The following is a 17,545-nucleotide window of genomic DNA, read 5'->3' as shown; positions in this document are numbered from 1 at the left end:
TAGGTGGCAATTTCAATTTTTAACACACAGGGAACTGACAAGGTAAAGGTCCAGTATAAAAAAATTAAAATTGCTTAAATTGGCAGGTTATATCTGTCCTGTACTTGTAAATATGCTTTATTTTAAGTCAAAGCCTGTCTGTTTATACATCCAGAGAAAGCACCAGCAGGTCTTTTTGTGCTCGTGGGAGCTCGAGTTTACACCTATTCATGACTTGGGCCCTAGACAATGAAAACAGAGTTGATGATGACATCAATACAACATGCAAATGTATATGGGGGTCATTTTATTTCCTGGTGTTCCTAGCACTTAAAACTGTATTTTATATTATATTTCTTGATTATCACACCTATGAAAAGTCTGTATACAGTATATATATCTGTGTGTGGTTATACAAGTCATACAGTATCACATTATGTCCTCTCATAGTTATGCAGTGGCACATTATCATACACATAGGATTCTGAATTGTATTGCAGTTCCTTGGCAGTACGCCGTGCTTCCCTGGCAATGGTCTGGAAGCGGCGGAGGGAGAGAATTATAAAAATGAGCAGTATGCCCTGTATGGTAATTAGAAGAAATAGGCAGATTTGGGAGACCAGTGCCAGATTGCAGTACCAGTACTGACAGGTGGTTACAAGCTCTTCCTCTGTCAAGTACATGATGACCCTTCCCTTGAGTGGCTCTGGGGATGCACAGGTGATATCACGGTATAGAGGTTTGTTCTGCTGCCCTTGCAGCCAGCCACGCAGATAAAGAATGTCACAGTCACAGTGCCACGGGTTCTGCTGCAAGTTAACCTGTCTGAGTTGTGGAAGGCGGTCCAGGAGTCCATTAGGGATATATGCTAAGTTGTTCTGGTTCAGGTGAACCACTTCTGTGAATGAAGGGAAGGAAGCAGGCAATGACTTTGTGCTGAGACCCCTTTGGCTACAATCTACAATTCCAGATCCACAGCGACATGAAGAAGGACAACTGGAAGTCCCCGGGAACACAGAGAGCAGCAATGTTAGCAGGACAGGCCAACGTTCCATATTCATTCCTGAAAGCATACATAGCTATAAATTACATTGTTTTACATTGTTCTGTCTGCATACTGACCCTTAGAGGAACTTGCCTGCTTGATGCTCCATTTACATGGGATCTCAGTTAGCCTACTGTCATCCTGTTCTCCCAGTGCAGCCCCAGATAGCTTGGTTCCTTCATCCTGCAGGACTAGCGTACTCAAATAATCACACTAGCTGCTATGGACCCAAAAAATGGAAAACAGCCTCTGCGCCCCCTCTTGTTAAACTGATTATGGTACCATACATCGAGCAACTACAGGCAGCAGCCGTTCGCTAGCAAAGCATAGCCTTCCTGACTAAAGATAAAGGTCTTGAGGGCTGCACATGGCTTAACAGAATTTAAACTGCTAGAGCTCTTCATTTTCATTCACAGTATCTTTGCTTACACAAAAAAAAATTTATGCATATATGTAGCTACAACAGTTAATACACATGTACAGAGCCCTTTTTCTTTAGTGTTCCCTACCATTTTACAACATGGAGACTGGAAGGGGCTTTAGATTGTATGCAATTCCTAACTGTCCTTAACTGTTGGCAGCACTATACCAAATACCCAACTACAAATTCTCATCCCTGTATGAAATCATACTTTCATTATAATCAGGCTCTATATTCAGGTCATATGAGATAATAGGCCCACTGAATAGGAGATGTTTGACAGCACTTCTCTCTGCTAAGCATAGAAAATGAAAGACTTAAGGCTTCATTTACAAGTGCAGGACAAGGTGCAAAATGCAAAAAAAACACAACTTTTGCACAATTCCCTGTACTTTGCAGAATAGCTGCACTTCTTTGTGCTCTGAATTAGAATTCCACGAATACAGCACTGCCTCCATGCAGAAGGGGGAGGCAAGTAGGCATTCCCCCGCCACCCCTACACATTCCTAATGCAAGTTGGGGAGCACTGGTTTTAGTTTAATGTGAATGAGCACTGATGTGAATTCTATTATCAAATTTAAAATAAATAAAATAAATAACTGAGGACAGATTTCAGTTCATCTGGTGGATAAAACTTTTCCATCTTTTATAACAAATGAACTGATTTTTACATAAATCGGCTATTGTCTGTACTTAACTTTCTTTTTTTTTTTAAATAGAAAAAGATTTCTCTGGACCATATTTTCATAAGTTGAACATATGAATTTGCTACAATGAACATAGATGTAGTTGTTTAGGGCAAGATCACATGGTCTGGAGATCCGCTTCTCTCAGCCCTGCGTTTTTCTGTCAGGCTGAGAGAAGCAGATCCACTTTCCTACACTGCTCCATGTGCCTGCACAGAAAACTACAGTATCCACCTAAGTCTTTGTGTATAACATGATCTTTGTAATACAGTAAGGCCCATGAGCATGAGGTAATTTAGATCAAAACAAAGGCATCGTTTTTGTATATAATACTATCATTACTATTATAGTTATACATGCATATTAATTTCTAACCTCACAGAGATATTCTACATTTTTTAGTGCTCAGGACCCCCAGTTTCATTGTTCTGGGCCTATCAGCCAAAATAGATTAGGAAAAGCCATTACACACTGCAAAGTGGCCTGATGATAAGATCATAATCATACATAGCAACACTGAGAAGCCCAGCTGTCAGCCTACCTAGCTCAGTGCTCAGTAACTTGGCAAAGTAACACTACTAAGTTCTCAACAAGTCAGTCTTTAAGGGCTCTGGCACACGGGGGAGATTAGTCGCCCGCGATAAAACTCCCTGTTCGCGGGCGACAAATCTCCCCGAGTTGCCTACCCCTGCCATCCCACCGGCGAACATGTAAGTCGCCGGCGGGATGGCAGACGCGGCGGCGCGATTTCGCGCAAATCGCCGAAAAAGACTCGCGAGTCTTTTTCGGCGATTCCCTGAAATTGCCCCGCCGCGTCTGCCATCCCGCCGGCGACTTACATGTTCGCCGGTGGGATGGCAGGGGTAGGCAACTCGGGGAGATTAGTCGCCCGCGAACAGGGAGTTTTATCGCCCTTATTGCGGGCGACTAATCTCCTTGATATGACATCCCACCGGCAAAAATGTAAATCGCCGTTGGGATGGCATACGCAGCAGCGCAATTTCCGGAAGGCGGGAGGCAACTTCAGCGATCGCGCTGCCGCGACTAAACTCCCTCTTGTGCCAGAGCCCTTAAGAATAAACTGCATCACTTTGTTGTGGCTTTTAGCCACTGATGCAAGCACCTAAGCTTTCCACCATTTAAGATTTGCCTCAAGTCATGATTACTATACACAGAAAATCTAACATTTGCCAATGGCCAGTTGCACCAAAAGCATGTCCTATGTCAATGCTGCCATTAACTAAGGAACCTTTTTCCTTTCTTGCAAAATCTAAAAAATACACTGTTGTGGCAGGGAAGTCCCTCTTCTCATGATGTCTTGGTAATGAAGACACTAGAAAAAATGAACCCTTTGGAACAGCTGAAATAAGATTCTCAGTATATCTGTTTTTAGCTGGGTCAGTCCCACTGCACCCAGTGGACTCAGGAGTACTGGGGACCCAGGTAAGGTCATTACCAAATTCTTATGTTCAAAGCTATTGTCATCATATGCTGTAACTCAACTTGTAATTTTAGGTTTCCTTTTGCAAAGAAACTTTTGGCTCTCACAATGAAGTAGAACTATATCTCTCTATATCTGGTGCGGGGCTTCTGTGAGAATGTTATCTTCATGTATTCGTTTGCTGGCTCCTGTGTAGCCAGAATACATACCACTCTAAAGCTGGCCATACACGTGGCGATCTAACGATGTTTCGTGCGACCATCGGTCTCACGAAACATCGTTAGATCCGCCACACACAGTCAGGGCTGAAACAGCAGATAAGGAGGTAGAAACAATAGGATTTCTACCTCCTTCTGCCGATTCAGCCCTGACGGCAGATTTTGGTCAGGAGTCTTCTATGGAGCCCGATCAAAATTTTCTAACCTGGCCGATCGGCGAGTCGTCCGATATCAGCAGCTTCCTGCAATATCGGTCGACTTGCCGACATGCCATACATGCACCGAATATCGTACGAAACGAGGTTTCGTGCGATAGTATCGGTGCGTGTATGGCCAGATTTACCATACCCCATAATGCAGACTATAATAAGTTTGCAGCCAACCATCAACAATATAAGAATTAATGACTGTTAGACATTATGTTAGAAACTTACCTTGTATGATGCAGACTTGCCAGTCCCACTAGTCACTCTGGCAGAGAATGTCCCTCTGCTTGTATTGACTTGTATTGTTAAAGTACGTTTGAATGATAAGAGCAGAGTGTGTCCTTAGCAGATAAGATGGAAATTGCACGTCACACCCTCCACATACACACAACAACAGGATCTCTGAAAACCACACTCTTGCCTAGTCTTTACAGCTTTAGGTCAGTTGTACAGCCTGTGTTTTACAGTTAAACACAGGAGGAGGTTGCAATTAATGTTTGGGGATGTCAATATAAATTACTTTTTATAGCAAAGCTTTAAATCCTATACTTGCAGTTTGTCTCTTTTATGATTGACTATAGCTTGCCAAGCAGGAGAAGAACCACTTTGGAATAAGTGCTTACCTCTGTGGTGAATGTGAGCAAACTGAAACTTGAGTTAAGCTGGCCATACATGTTAGGATTTTGAAAAGCTCTTTTCATTATCATAGGGCCAAGCTTATCCTGAAACAGTCGTTTAAAAGTATGATTTGTCCAGCGATAAAAACAACCATTTCAAGCGATATTGTCAAGTTGAAGCTAGGAAAATTACCTGCTTGCTTCTGCAAACAATTTGGCAATGAAGAAATTTTATTGTTAACAACGAAAATTTTCAAACCCACCTAATCAATTTCTGACCAATATGGGATGAAAAATCGTACATGCACACTAACCTTATGATAATTTAACAGTTTTGTTGGATTGAACTTAAATTGGTTGTTAAGGAAGGAAAAATCATTACCTGTATGGCCAGCTTTAGAAATCTAGAGCAGTGATATCCACCTTTTTCGGTTATATGAGGCAGAGGGCCATTAATGGAAGCCAGTGCTGAGCGCTCCCATGCCTATGTTACCACACCCTTTAAGGCAAAACTGCAAGAGACTGACTGCCCAACCTTAAATGGCACAATATTGTCCAGCATCATATGGCACTGACTGCTTTGGCACAGTAACGTCCAGCTCATGTGGGATTGAACACTTCTACCATGTGTTGAGGGTATCCTTAATTGAATATGAGCGGGGGAAGGGGGGTACCAATTCCCATAGGGATGTACCAAATCCAAGATTCAGTTTGAGATTGATTAACTGGGCAGCAAAAGATTTAGGACTTGGCCGAGTCCCAAAAAAGTGCAAACTTAAGCACTTTGGTAGAAATAATTTAAGTGCAAGTTACACACTAAATGGTAGGTGTGTTGGGGGGATCCTTAATTGAGAAGGAGATAACAAGTTGTCTAATTTTAGGCAATGTCATTGAGAGGCTAAATACTAAATCAAATAAAGTGCTGTCTTGCACAAAAATGCATTAATTCAAGGCAGTGATGTCCAACTTCTATGGTACAGAGGGCCGGAATTTTTCTGGCCTACATGGTGGAGGGTCGATAATGAAAGCCCCTTTTTAAACCACACCCACTTCAAACCACACCCATGTTATCACAAGAGCTTTTAAGACCATCCGCCCGTTAATGGTGGTAGCACAGGCTGCCTGTGTGTGCCATTTTCTGCCTGCCCTATTCTGTCTCTGTGTGCCATACAGGGTCTTAAAGGTGTGTAAAATACTGGGGATTACATGTATAAACAATTCAAGAATTTACAGCCTGAATCTGAGGTGTGAACAATGCAGGGGGCAGTTAATCCCATTACTGATACCATTTAAAGCTTGCACAAAGGTAAGAAGTGACAGCAGCCAGACAGGCGGGGGTGAGGTGGGCCACCAGTTGGATAGTGCTGACTCAAGGGATGAAAACATAATTTTGCCACTATAGGTTTCTGGTAAGGCCTCACCTTGAGTAGGCAGTGCAGGGCTTAAAGTATGAGGTTAGACTGTTAAGATTGGGGTTCCCTTGCAAGGGAAAATGATTACTCTATACAAGTACATTAGAGGACATTTTGACAGTGGAAGAGCTTTATTCCCATAGAAAAGATCAAAGAACAAGAGGCCACCACTTTAGAGGAACAGAACTTTAATTTGAAGCAGCTTAGGTGGGTCTTCACAGTGGGCAGTGAGGTTGTGATGGCAGACTCTGTTAATGCCTTTAAGAGGGGCTTGGATGATTTATTGAACAAGCATAGTATCCAAGGCTATTGTGATACTACAGTCTACTATTAGTGTAGATATTGGTTTATATATATATATATATGTAAGTGTATCGTTAGGTATGTATAAGCATGTGTATATATGTGCACTGGGGTTTGTTTGGAAGGGTTGAACTTGATGGACTTTTTTCAACACAAATTCACTATGTTAATATGATGCTGGTATTTATTTTCTGGTCTACTGTACATGTATGCTGTACATAAAGCTGGTATGTGCCTTATTCCACATAAGCTTTGTTTGATTGCCAGACTGGTTTGGTTTGCGGTATGGAGTCAAAGGAAGATCTGGCCCCTGTTGATTGGATCACAAATACTAGAAGCTGTCATGTCTATCTACTGACCACATCCGTCCATGCACAACATCAGGCATTGCCTAAAATGTATCAAGACTGTGTCACTGCACAAAAAGAGGTCACAGAAAGGTGTAGTGCATATTTTATACAGAAAAATGTATTTATGCTTTTTTACATGGAAGCTATTATTAATCATGGGGCTCTATACTAGTTACCAGGTCCCACTGATCTCCTGGGTCCCCTGGGTGGTGGGCTGCCACCAAGTAAAATGGGGCCCGCATATATTAACAACAACAAGAGATCCTCTGCACTCCCCCATTATCAATATATATAGGACATTAAGACATTCTGTGCATTAGGCTACTAAGAAATGCCCTCCCCTTTAAGCAAAACAGGGATTGTTTGTCCATATATTCCAAAATACTTCAAGCTGGCCAACTGCTTCAAAGTCATCCCTTCTGGCCAGTCCTGACTTAAGCGATTCATTAAGAATTCTACTATTTGCCCGCAAATATTAACCACAGGACTGTAATGAAGGACAGTAAATGTCATTCACAATTGTAAGTGCAGTGCAAAGTGCAATTTTGGATTGAATTTGCCATGGTTTTTTTTACCCACAATGCATTTCTCATCATTCCAGCGTAATTGCAGGCAAGAGGGGGAGATGCATCTGATGCAATTTTGTCTGACGTGCCATTGCACTAAAGATTTTCGAGTTGGGATTGCAATTTCCTGTGCTCTGTGTCAAAATTACCTCTGTACTTGATTCTTTAGGCTGAGGGCACATAAAGCGTTTGTTCCTATGCTTTCAGGAAGCTGAACAAACACTCCGTGTGCCCTCACCCTTAGGTGCAAGTATGCTGTGTTTCTTGACATAGGCCAATGTTGGAACCCTGGACCAGGGTGCACATGTGCAATAGAGTGAAAAGCTAAACTTCAACAAAAAAAAGTCTTTTTTACTTTTTTACTCTTAAACATGCATCGACCCAAGGATTTAGAATAATGAAGAGGGGAACAAGAGGATCAATTGCTCACAAATCCATTGGGCCTAAGAGGTGCTAACAGGAGCACCAGCCCAGGGTATCAGTTAAGTGATTACAATTACTGGGTGGAGTCCCTGATATTTGGCACCCCCACCAGTTTTCCTTTAAACCTGGAAATGCAGGTGCTACATTTATGGCTGTATGTCACCTCCTCTGCCAATGGCTGTCAGGAAGAGGGTAAAACAAAGCTGTATTTGTGTAATATACAAAATGAAGAGCAGATAACACACATATATGTGTGTGTTATTCACAGAAGAGTACATGGCCAGGAGCAATGTGCATTTTAATGGTTTATTAAGATTCTCAGGTTGTAAACATTAATTACAGCAACAATTAATATAAGAAATATTTGTACGCAGGATATGCACTGTTCAAGGTGGGCTACTACAGGGCAGAGGGTCACAAAAATACTTCAAATGGAAACAAAGGAGCAGGGTTACCAGGCACAAGGGGTGCTTAATCCAACAGCCTGCAGCTCTCTGCCCCTGCCATAACCTGCCTGGCACCAGCTTGCTGAAGCTGATGGGAGGTAAAGATCAATAAGTGGAAGAGCTTTAGGCTGCCAAGCTATGGTTTATCAACTCAATCCCCATTACACAGAAACACCTAAATGGAATGTCCCCTTATTTGATCTTAAGTCAAGAACTATTGGTAGCCTCAAATGAACCTTTCAGTGCCTTTTGTCAACAATATATCTTGGTGCTGATGGTGGATCCCTGCAACCCAAATAGTGTGTGTTGGTGGAGGCCAATTAAATTGTATTTAGAGTGATGGCAATAAACAAAATCCAGACCCTGTGAATTATATTATAGAAAATGCCGTAGGTTGAAGTAAAAAAACAGGACCATGGAAATTAACCAATACCTTTTATAGAGCTTTCTGGTCCATAAGCAGCTAAATAATTCAGCACCAAATATTTTCAGAGCTTAAGAAAATCAATCCCACGTACCAAGTTTATCAGACCGGTGGTCCTCCAGCTGTCATGAATTTCAGTTCTCAGATAGATCTGAGATCCTTAATAAACACTCACAAAAATGCCTGGGAATGTCAGTTCTTTTACTACAGTATAAAAACTATTTCTGATGAATAAAATATAGTAGGGGTAATTTACTATGCCCCTGGACTCATGTGGAAGCAGACTAAGGGGTGCAGAAGCATGACCCTTAGTAGTCCGCATTTCAAGATAAATGACGCCTTTAGTGTATCACCAAAAAAAAATATTAATTAAGGGTAATCAAGGTAGTGCTTCATTTAGATTTAATTTAGATTTATTCTGCAAGGTCCCATTTTTGAAAATGGATCATGGATCTAAAGAACAGAAATAAAAAACTGGGATTGTGTCCTTCCCTGATTAAACTGAGGCTTCATTTTCTTGTCCTACCCTGACAATATTCCATCATTTAAATGCAGCCATAAAGTAAGCCCAGACTACTGTTTGTGACTAGTGGGAGGTAGCTAATGTCCGATCAGTAATGGGCTTCCACTCAACAGAAAAACAGAAAAATAATTATTTTGCAAAAAGCAGAATAATCCCCATTTACAACGCAACACTAATAGCACAGCCGTTGGCATTGCTGCCTTGTAGTGCTGAGGCTTCAAGGTTGAATTACAGTCAGGGCACTCTCAGCAAGGAGTAGGTATATTCTTCTCCTATTTGTGGGGGTTTTCTTCCTGTTACTTCAGTTTCCTCACACATTCCAAAGACATACAAGCCGGCTTGGGGCTTGGGTTTGTGATACAACTGACAGAGTGTTTTGTAAATGTAATAGGGACTTTAATTGTAATCTTTTCTGGGCAAGGAATTAATGTGTATGATGATTAAGCTCTATGGAATAAATAATAATAATGATATAACTCAAGGTCAGTATTAGGCTGCTAGACACACAAGCAATAGTTAGCAAGACAGTTTGAGCTGCCCAGCATCCTTACGGATAAAAGAGAGACTCTAGGTGACGTCTTTGAACTGGTTATTAAACTAACACAGGGCATAGCTTGTCACTTGCACTTGACGTTACCCTACTGGACTATGATTTGTCTGCTTCTTTTATTGAGTTTCAGTACAATCACGGCACCAAAATATGGCAGCTGCAAATGTACTCCTTATTTATCAGCAACTTCTGATCAGATAAGGATAAAGATAAGAAAATCCTGACTTGGTTTTGGTGTAAACATTGGATTTTTCTTAAATAGCAATTTGTATCAGTGGGTCCAGTTGTGCTTCAGAGGTTTCTCATATCTACTGTCATAAATTTGGCCTAAAGCATGTGTTTTTGTGTGCGATACTTGGGCCTGCTTTTAAAAAACAAAAATAAATGGCAGCAATGTGCAACCCTCACTCCTTTGGAAAGAACTACCACCTTTCTGGGTTCTGCTATAATTAGTCAGTCACCTGCTGAGTAAACATCGATACAGAAAAATAATAATACAAATAAAATAATACAAATAAAAAAGGAAGTCCTGAGTCCAATAAACTGCAACACTGTACAAATAAAAAAAGAACACAAGCTTGTCTCAGAGTGGCAGCGGGAGTTGGTAGAAAACTGATTTGGAATCCTTTCTCCAAGAAATATCCCTCTTTCTGCATTAGGGTCAGAGACAGTGGAAGAAATAGGATAGGCTGTCTAAATGTGATACGATAGTTCCCAGAGTGCACTGGGTAACTTGTTTTTTTTCTCATAAGGCTGTGCAGTTATCCTGCGCAATTCCCAGAATGCTTTGCACTTACGGTTATTTTCTTCTAGTGACATGAAAGATGCTGTGATTAAGCTCATTTTTGACAAAAGATTAGCCTTTAGGTGAAGTGCTTGGTTCCATTATTAGGATGTTGTGGAGGAATAGGACAGGTCATTAAACATTGACATAGAGAGAGAGACGTTCATATAGGACGGGTGATTATAACAATAAATAAGATGCTGCAATGAGTCCACGGGTACCACATCCAACTCCGTACTCATCTTAGAGGTGCTGTGTCAGGTATGTTTGAAAATGTGAAGGGTAAGTGCCGTTCTGACAGGATATTCACTGTTCCTGTATTTGCTGCTGCATTTTCTGCAACATTTCCTGCATCCGTCGCAACTATTCAACAAAGAAAGTAACATCAGTGTTGGAGAAGACATCACAGAACAAATACTAAATCATAATCACCTAAATAGGCATATACCTATCTAGCATATGGAAAATACTGGTGGAGATACTATCTGGGCCTGTGGGTAGTATGTCCTATCAGCCATATTACATTCTGTAAAGCAGTCCTGTCTGGTCAAACCAGGGTCTCGTTTTCCAATTTGCAAAATATTATGTACCCCTAAATATGATTCCAAGACACCTAATTCAACAGCAAAATTTCTACATGAAGGCTTTATTTTTATATGTTGTATTTGTACAAATATTCATTGGTGGTCAAAAGTCAGCACCGTGATTGGGGATGGGACAACTCCTGAGTCAGCTCCTTGTGGCCTTGGTAAAGTTACAATTGCACTGCATCTTAGCTATGAAAACTGTAAACTTTATGGTATAGGAGAGTTTATTTACTATCACAATTGCTACACTGCACCAATGAAGTTACCCATATAGATTCTATATTTGCAGCTTCTATGTGAATCATGCACTGTTAGGCAACTTGCAGATCACATAACATAAAGAGGTTACAGTACAGGTATGGGATCCCTTATCTGGAAACCCATTACCCAGAAAGTTCTGAATTACGGAAAGGCCATCTCCCATAGACTCCATTATAAGTAAATAATTTTAATTTTATAAAATTATTTCCTTTTTCTCTATAATAATAAAACAGAACCTTGTACTTGATCTCAACTAAGATAAAATTAATCCTTATTGGGGGCAACACAGTCCTATTGGGTTTATTCAATACTTAAATTATTTTTAGCAGACTTAAGTTATGGAGACCCAAATTACGGAAAGATCCCTTATCCAGAGAACCACAGGTCCTGAACATTTTGGATAACAGGTCCCATACCTGTATCTCAATTGGAAACTGTACGATTTCTCACAAGGGATATACTGTAACTATCCTTCCACTGATTTAAATGTAAGGGGGTCCCATTTCTATTAAAATCAAAAAAGTAATTTGCTGTACTATATTTCAGCTACGGCAACACATGGAACAGTTGCAGGATCTTGTACGTGCTGCTGATTAAGTTGATAACATTTAAAATGAAATAACATTGCAATAGATTGAAGGTCCTTTAATCATTCAAGAAAGCGCTACACCACACTAGGGTTCATTTGGGATTAGGAAGGTAGTGTGCATAGTGCAAAAATTAGGTGTAATCTGCCATTTTGTAGCACTTTGCACATTGCCTTCCTTGTTTAAAGAATTGCTGCAGCTCTCTGATCTTGGTTTTGGAGCACAGAGACCCGAGGCTGCCTGGCTTCAGCACACAGGGGGTTTTGGGAAAGAACTGGGAGGCCTTGTTCCAGCAAGTACCATACAGCCAGTACTGCCTGGCCCCAGTGCACAGCCCCTGATACTCAAATTAGGATAAGGACAATGAGTATTTGAAGGTATGTGGGCAAACAACACTTACCTCCTCATCTTTCATTTTAATCAGTTTTTCTGTCTCAGCATCTGGGGTTGGCAGTGGCAGGATGGGTATTGGACTTTCTATCCTATTATCTTGAGTCAATTTGCTGTGAGACAAATAGAGCAAAGTCAGTAAATGGAGTTGCAATGAAATAAAAGCAGATCCTAAACGGTAAAGCAATGCACATTAATCCAACTTTTTATTGTGCACTACCCATAAATATTTTCTAAATTTGGATTAGGCACAAGCCTCCAGTATTCCAGAAGAGGGCAGAGTTGAGTACTGATGAAGCCACTTGTTCTGTAACAGCTCAATTCTATTAGAAGCACAAATGTATGATTGTGAGGTGCAGGTTAGCACCAGTTTGAATAACCGATAGCAATCAATAAGCAGCCAGCATTTATAGGTCTGCTGGTTGAAAGCAAACATTTGGGTTCTAGCGTTTTTTTTTTCCTTTTTCATTTACGTAAGAATACTATCGGGCTCCTTGGTGCTCATTTAAAGTGCACTTCTGTATGGTGGTGCTCTGCACCTCATGCAGAATAAGAGAATCTAGTGTGAGGTGCAGAGCGCAGCATCAATGGGGACAAGGCAGCCCTGTCTTTATCTGCCATAGAGGCACAGAGACATAGAAGAGTGATTTCCAACCCCCTCCCCTGAGCGTGCATACTTTCTTACCTTAGGCACGTCGGGAGAGGGGGATCTGCAGGCTGGGGGAGTGCCGGCGGGGCCCACCAGGTTTTTTTTCCCTGCTAGGCCCAGTCCGACCCTGTCTGCACCTACCAGTCTAACTAGAATGCAAGTTAGTGGATGAGAGACCTGCAGCAATTTTTCTATGTGCATGGGGTGGTGCTAATGCAAAACCATTGCCGTTTTTTCACTTTGCACTCCGGCTTGCATGCAGTAAATGACCCCTTATCCTGGGCCAGGCCTTAACATTGGCACTAAAAATGCAGTGCTAGTCTGTCTCCTTCCTATATATGTTGTTGCAAGTATACGTTTTAAATGTTGCTGTGGTATGCTCTTGTTCGAATGGTGGCTTTAGATAAGGCAGAAGGAAATGCTACTGGCTTCCCCTAGCAAACAGCATGAATTGTATTCTAAGGATTTGCTTATTCTCTTAACTGTGACACAATGGATATAAGAGGATAGGGAGCCTTGGTGACTTTAGCAATTGCAGGGGATGCTGGGAGTTGAATTTTAGCAGATTTAAGTAGAAGATACCAAGCCAATGAATATAGTTGTCTGACTTTTATCTTAACATCTACAACCATAGAAATCCCTCCAGACACAGACCCTTTTAATCAGACCCAAATCTGGAGTTAGGTGTATTTTTTTCCAGTGTCTGCATGGGTTTCCTTTTACATTTCCAAAATCTACAGGCAGGTTACTTGGCTTCAGATTAAAACTGACCATAGAGTGTGTGAATGTGATTGTAAACTCCACTGATGTAAATGATGTACAATCTATGTGTACTTTTGTGGCACCATATAAAGAATAATAGTAATATACAGCAGCCCCGTGCAGTGTCACCAACAGCTATATTCCTGGCATCCAGGCTTAACTACAGAGGGTAGTTGACTTGCTCAAGAAATCACACATTTTGGCTACGCATTTGCTAAGCCAAGATGATCACTGCACTTTGTTACTCAGCCCTACTTTATGTAGGATAAGGCAGTATCTGGTACAACACTCGCACATCTACCTTCCAGATATAATGCACACAATACCAACTGTTGGAAAAATTCATGTTGTTAAAAAGCACCATATTTGAACAGAGCTGTCATTTATTTAAACTGAAACATTTGTACATTGGCACAGTGGTAAATTTATTCATAGTTCCTTTCCTTTAGGCACTGGTTTCCAAATTACAGGGTGCCTGGGCATAGAGGAGCTTAAAAAGGGGGACAAGGGCAGACAGAAGGTGAATTAGGGAGATATTTGGGAATAACAATAAGGGAGTGATTTATAAAATTTCAAATTCATATTCTTTACACAATTTAAATTGTGCTAGGCAAAATTCAAACCATTTTTTCAATTCAATATTTTCGTGTATTTCCCTGTTTTTATTTATTTTTCTTTTTTTGAGTTTCCAAACTAAACAAAGAGAGAGTCTTTTATCACTTAAATAGTACGAATATCTCACAAAAAAAATCGAATACCATGAAGTAAAAGGACCACAAAAAAAATTGCCCAGGACAGCTTCCATTGACTTTACATGACCCTCAACAGCTCTTAGATGGTGTAGTATTTTTATGTTTGCAATTTTCATGGTTTTGATTCATATTAAAGGTCGAAAAATTAACTTTTTTTTTATAACAAAAAAAATGTTTTAATGCAAAAAAACAAGAATTGCAGAAGCAAATATGACCATTGGTAAATCTGCTCCTTATTGTCTAGCTATTCTTGAAAGTGGTATTTTAAGACAATTTGCAGCAATCTAAAGTTTTGAGGTTTTGCTGAATTTTTAATATTTTTCTCTAGCAGCTCTCCAGTTTGGAATTTCAGCTGTTATATGGTTGTTAGGGTCTCATCTAACCTAGCAACCAGGCAATCATTTGAATGACAAACTTTATGAGTAGGAGATGGTCTGAAATAGAAGTGACAATCACAGTAAAAATGCACCTTCACAGAGCAAATGGTTTTTGGTTGCAGGGGTCAGTGACCCCATCAGCATAGCCTTTTGTCACCTGCACAATCTCCTCCAGTGTATACAGTGGTGTGAAAAACTATTTGCCCCCTTCCTGATTTCTTATTCTTTTGCATGTTTGTCACACTTAAATGTTTCTGCTCATCAAAAACCGTTAACTATTAGTCAAAGATAACATAATTGAACACAAAATGCAGTTTTTAAATGAAGGTTTACGTTATTAAGGGAGAAAAAAAACTCCAAATCTACATGGCCCTGTGTGAAAAAGTGATTGCCCCCCTTGTTAAAAAATAACTTAACTGTGGTTTATCACACCTGAGTTCAATTTCTGTAGTCACCCCCAGGCCTGATTACTGCCACACCTGTTTCAATCAAGAAATCACTTAAATAGGAGCTACCTGACACAGAGAAGTAGACCAAAAGCACCTCAAAAGCTAGACATCATGCCAAGATCCAAAGAAATTCAGGAACATGAGAGAACAAAAGTAATTGAGATCTATCAGTCTGGTAAAGGTTATAAAGTCATTTCTAAAGCTTTGGGACTCCAGCAAACCACAGTAAGAGCCATTATCCACAAATGGCAAAAACATGGAACAGTGGTGAACCTTCCCAGGAGTGGCCGGCCAACCAAAATTACCCCAAGAGCACAGAGACAACTCATCCGAGAGGCCACAAAAGACCCCAGGACAACATCTAAAGAACTGCAGGCCTCACTTGCCTCAATTAAAGTCAGTGTTCACGACTCCACCATAAGAAAGAGACTGGGCAAAAACAACCTGCATGGCAGATTTCCAAGGCGCAAACCACTTTTAAGCAAAAAGAACATTATGGCTCGTCTCAATTTTGCTAAAAAACATCTCAATGATTGCCAAGACTTTTGGGAAAATACCTTGTGGACCGACGAGACAAAAGTTGAACTTTTTGGAAGGTGCGTGTCCCGTTACATCTGGCGTAAAAGTAACACAGCATTTCAGAAAAAGAACATCATACCAACAGTAAAATATGGTGGCGGTAGTGTGATGGTCTGGGGTTGTTTTGCTGCTTCAGGACCTGGAAGGCTTGCTGTGATAGATGGAACCATGAATTCTACTGTCTACCAAAAAATCCTGAAGGAGAATGTCCGGCCATCTGTTCGTCAACTCAAGCTGAAGCGATCTTGGGTGCTGCAGCAGGACAATGACCCAAAACACACCAGCAAATCCACCTCTGAATGGCTGAAGAAAAACAAATGAAGACTTTGGAGTGGCCTAGTCAAAGGCCTGACCTGAATCCTATTGAGATGTTGTGGCATGACCTTAAAAAGGCGGTTCATGCTAGAAAACCCTCAAATAAAGCTGAATTACAACAATTCTGCAAAGATGAGTGGGCCAAAATTCCTCCAGAGCGCTGTAAAAGACTTGTTGCAAGTTATTGCAAACGCTTGATTGCAGTTATTGCTGCTAAGGGTGGCCCAACCAGTTATTAGGTTCAGGGGGCAATTACTTTTTCACACAGGGCCATGTAGGTTTAGATTTTTTTTCTCCCTAAATAATAAGAACCCTCATTTAAAAACTGCATTTTGTGCTTACTTGTGTTATCTTTGACTAATAGTTAAATGTGTTTGATGATCAGAAACATTTTGTGTGACAAACATGCAAAAGAATAAGAAATCAGGAAGGGGGCAAATAGTTTTTCACACCACTGTATATACAGTACATATATAAATATATATATATATATATATATATATATATATATATATATATATATATATATATATAGGCTTTTTTAGTCTATTGGTGTTAATAGTGAGACATTGATATTCTGATATTGGTTTTAATTTTTAAGGTTTTTTCAGTTAGCTTTTTATTCAGAAACTCTCTAAATTGGTATCAATAGTTTGTTCCCACAGATTTCGGTATAGGCCTCCTGAATCACCCTCTAATTTAAGAACGGCCTTGCATGTAAAGCATTATATTGTTAGTTGCCCTTGAAGTTTCACTTGGACTACACTGAAAAGTTCCTAACGCTTGTCTTTACATGGCCTGTGCATCACTAGGCCCTGTGCACTGAAAATACTGAGAAAAACGTTTAAAAAAAGTATGAGAAAAAATGTGTGTGAGCCCAGTTGTATATTTCAGCCTGGGATCCAGATGTGTTTACAGTTACTTGTGATATGTGATTTTTCATTTAGTTTACAGGGCATGCCAAGATGGCAATTCCATTCTATAATTTGTATAGTTTGGGTGCTTTCCCACTCGCACTATAGCACCAAACTTGCAGCATATTGCAACTACAGCATTTTATATTTACCCTTTAATTGCTGCAATGGATCGTTCAACATGTGGGTCCTTAATTTAATATTTTTGCATTTTACACTGGCTACTTTTATGCTTTCCAAGAGCATAGTGTTATTGTCAATGGATAGCTAAATAGCACTGAATGGCTGATGTTGGAAGGAGCAAATCTAAATGAGAGGGGGGGGGGAAAAGCTGTGAATGTACTCACTACAGTGTCTGCGGGTGCCTGGCCATCAAAGGTTGTCTGTAATTCAAATTATCCATTTATACAGACCAACAGATTTATTCAAATCAGTTTTTAAATTCTACAGATTTTTAAGGTGCGTGTTTAAATATAATTCAAATACTTATGTGCTATTTCTTAGAGAGGTTTATTAGTGTTGCTGATCT

General features: G+C 40.3%; 2 protein-coding genes across 8 annotated transcripts in view; both read right to left on the bottom strand.

Annotated features, from left to right (window-relative positions):
- Positions 1-271: 271 nt before the first annotated feature.
- gp1bb (glycoprotein Ib platelet subunit beta) lies at positions 272-4,359 on the bottom strand. The gene is made up of 2 exons (XM_002931881.5): positions 4,225-4,359; positions 272-1,042 (listed from the first exon to the last, which is right to left on the bottom strand). Exon 2 carries the CDS (start codon positions 1,038-1,040, stop codon positions 414-416), a length of 627 nt encoding a protein of 208 aa, XP_002931927.1. The 5' UTR covers positions 1,041-1,042; positions 4,225-4,359; the 3' UTR covers positions 272-413.
- Positions 4,360-7,959: 3,600 nt separating this feature from the next.
- Positions 7,960-17,545, bottom strand: part of septin5 (septin 5) — a 41,696-nt gene continuing 32,110 nt past the window's right edge. For 6 of the 7 annotated variants that reach the window (XM_012966503.3, XM_012966353.3, XM_012966408.3 and 3 more), the window contains 2 exons: positions 12,230-12,332; positions 7,960-10,757 (listed from right to left, as the gene is read on the bottom strand). In XM_012966503.3, coding sequence (XP_012821957.1) covers positions 10,701-10,757; positions 12,230-12,332 — 160 coding nt within the window. In that variant the 3' untranslated portion in view covers positions 7,960-10,700. The remainder of the gene's footprint in view (positions 10,758-12,229; positions 12,333-17,545) is intronic. The other variant, NM_001102983.1, reaches the window with a different exon arrangement.

The sequence above is a fragment of the Xenopus tropicalis genome, chromosome 1, assembly GCF_000004195.4.
Source record: "Xenopus tropicalis strain Nigerian chromosome 1, UCB_Xtro_10.0, whole genome shotgun sequence".
Taxonomy (NCBI): domain Eukaryota; kingdom Metazoa; phylum Chordata; class Amphibia; order Anura; family Pipidae; genus Xenopus; species Xenopus tropicalis.
This window is presented reverse-complemented; position numbering and strand designations above follow the sequence as displayed.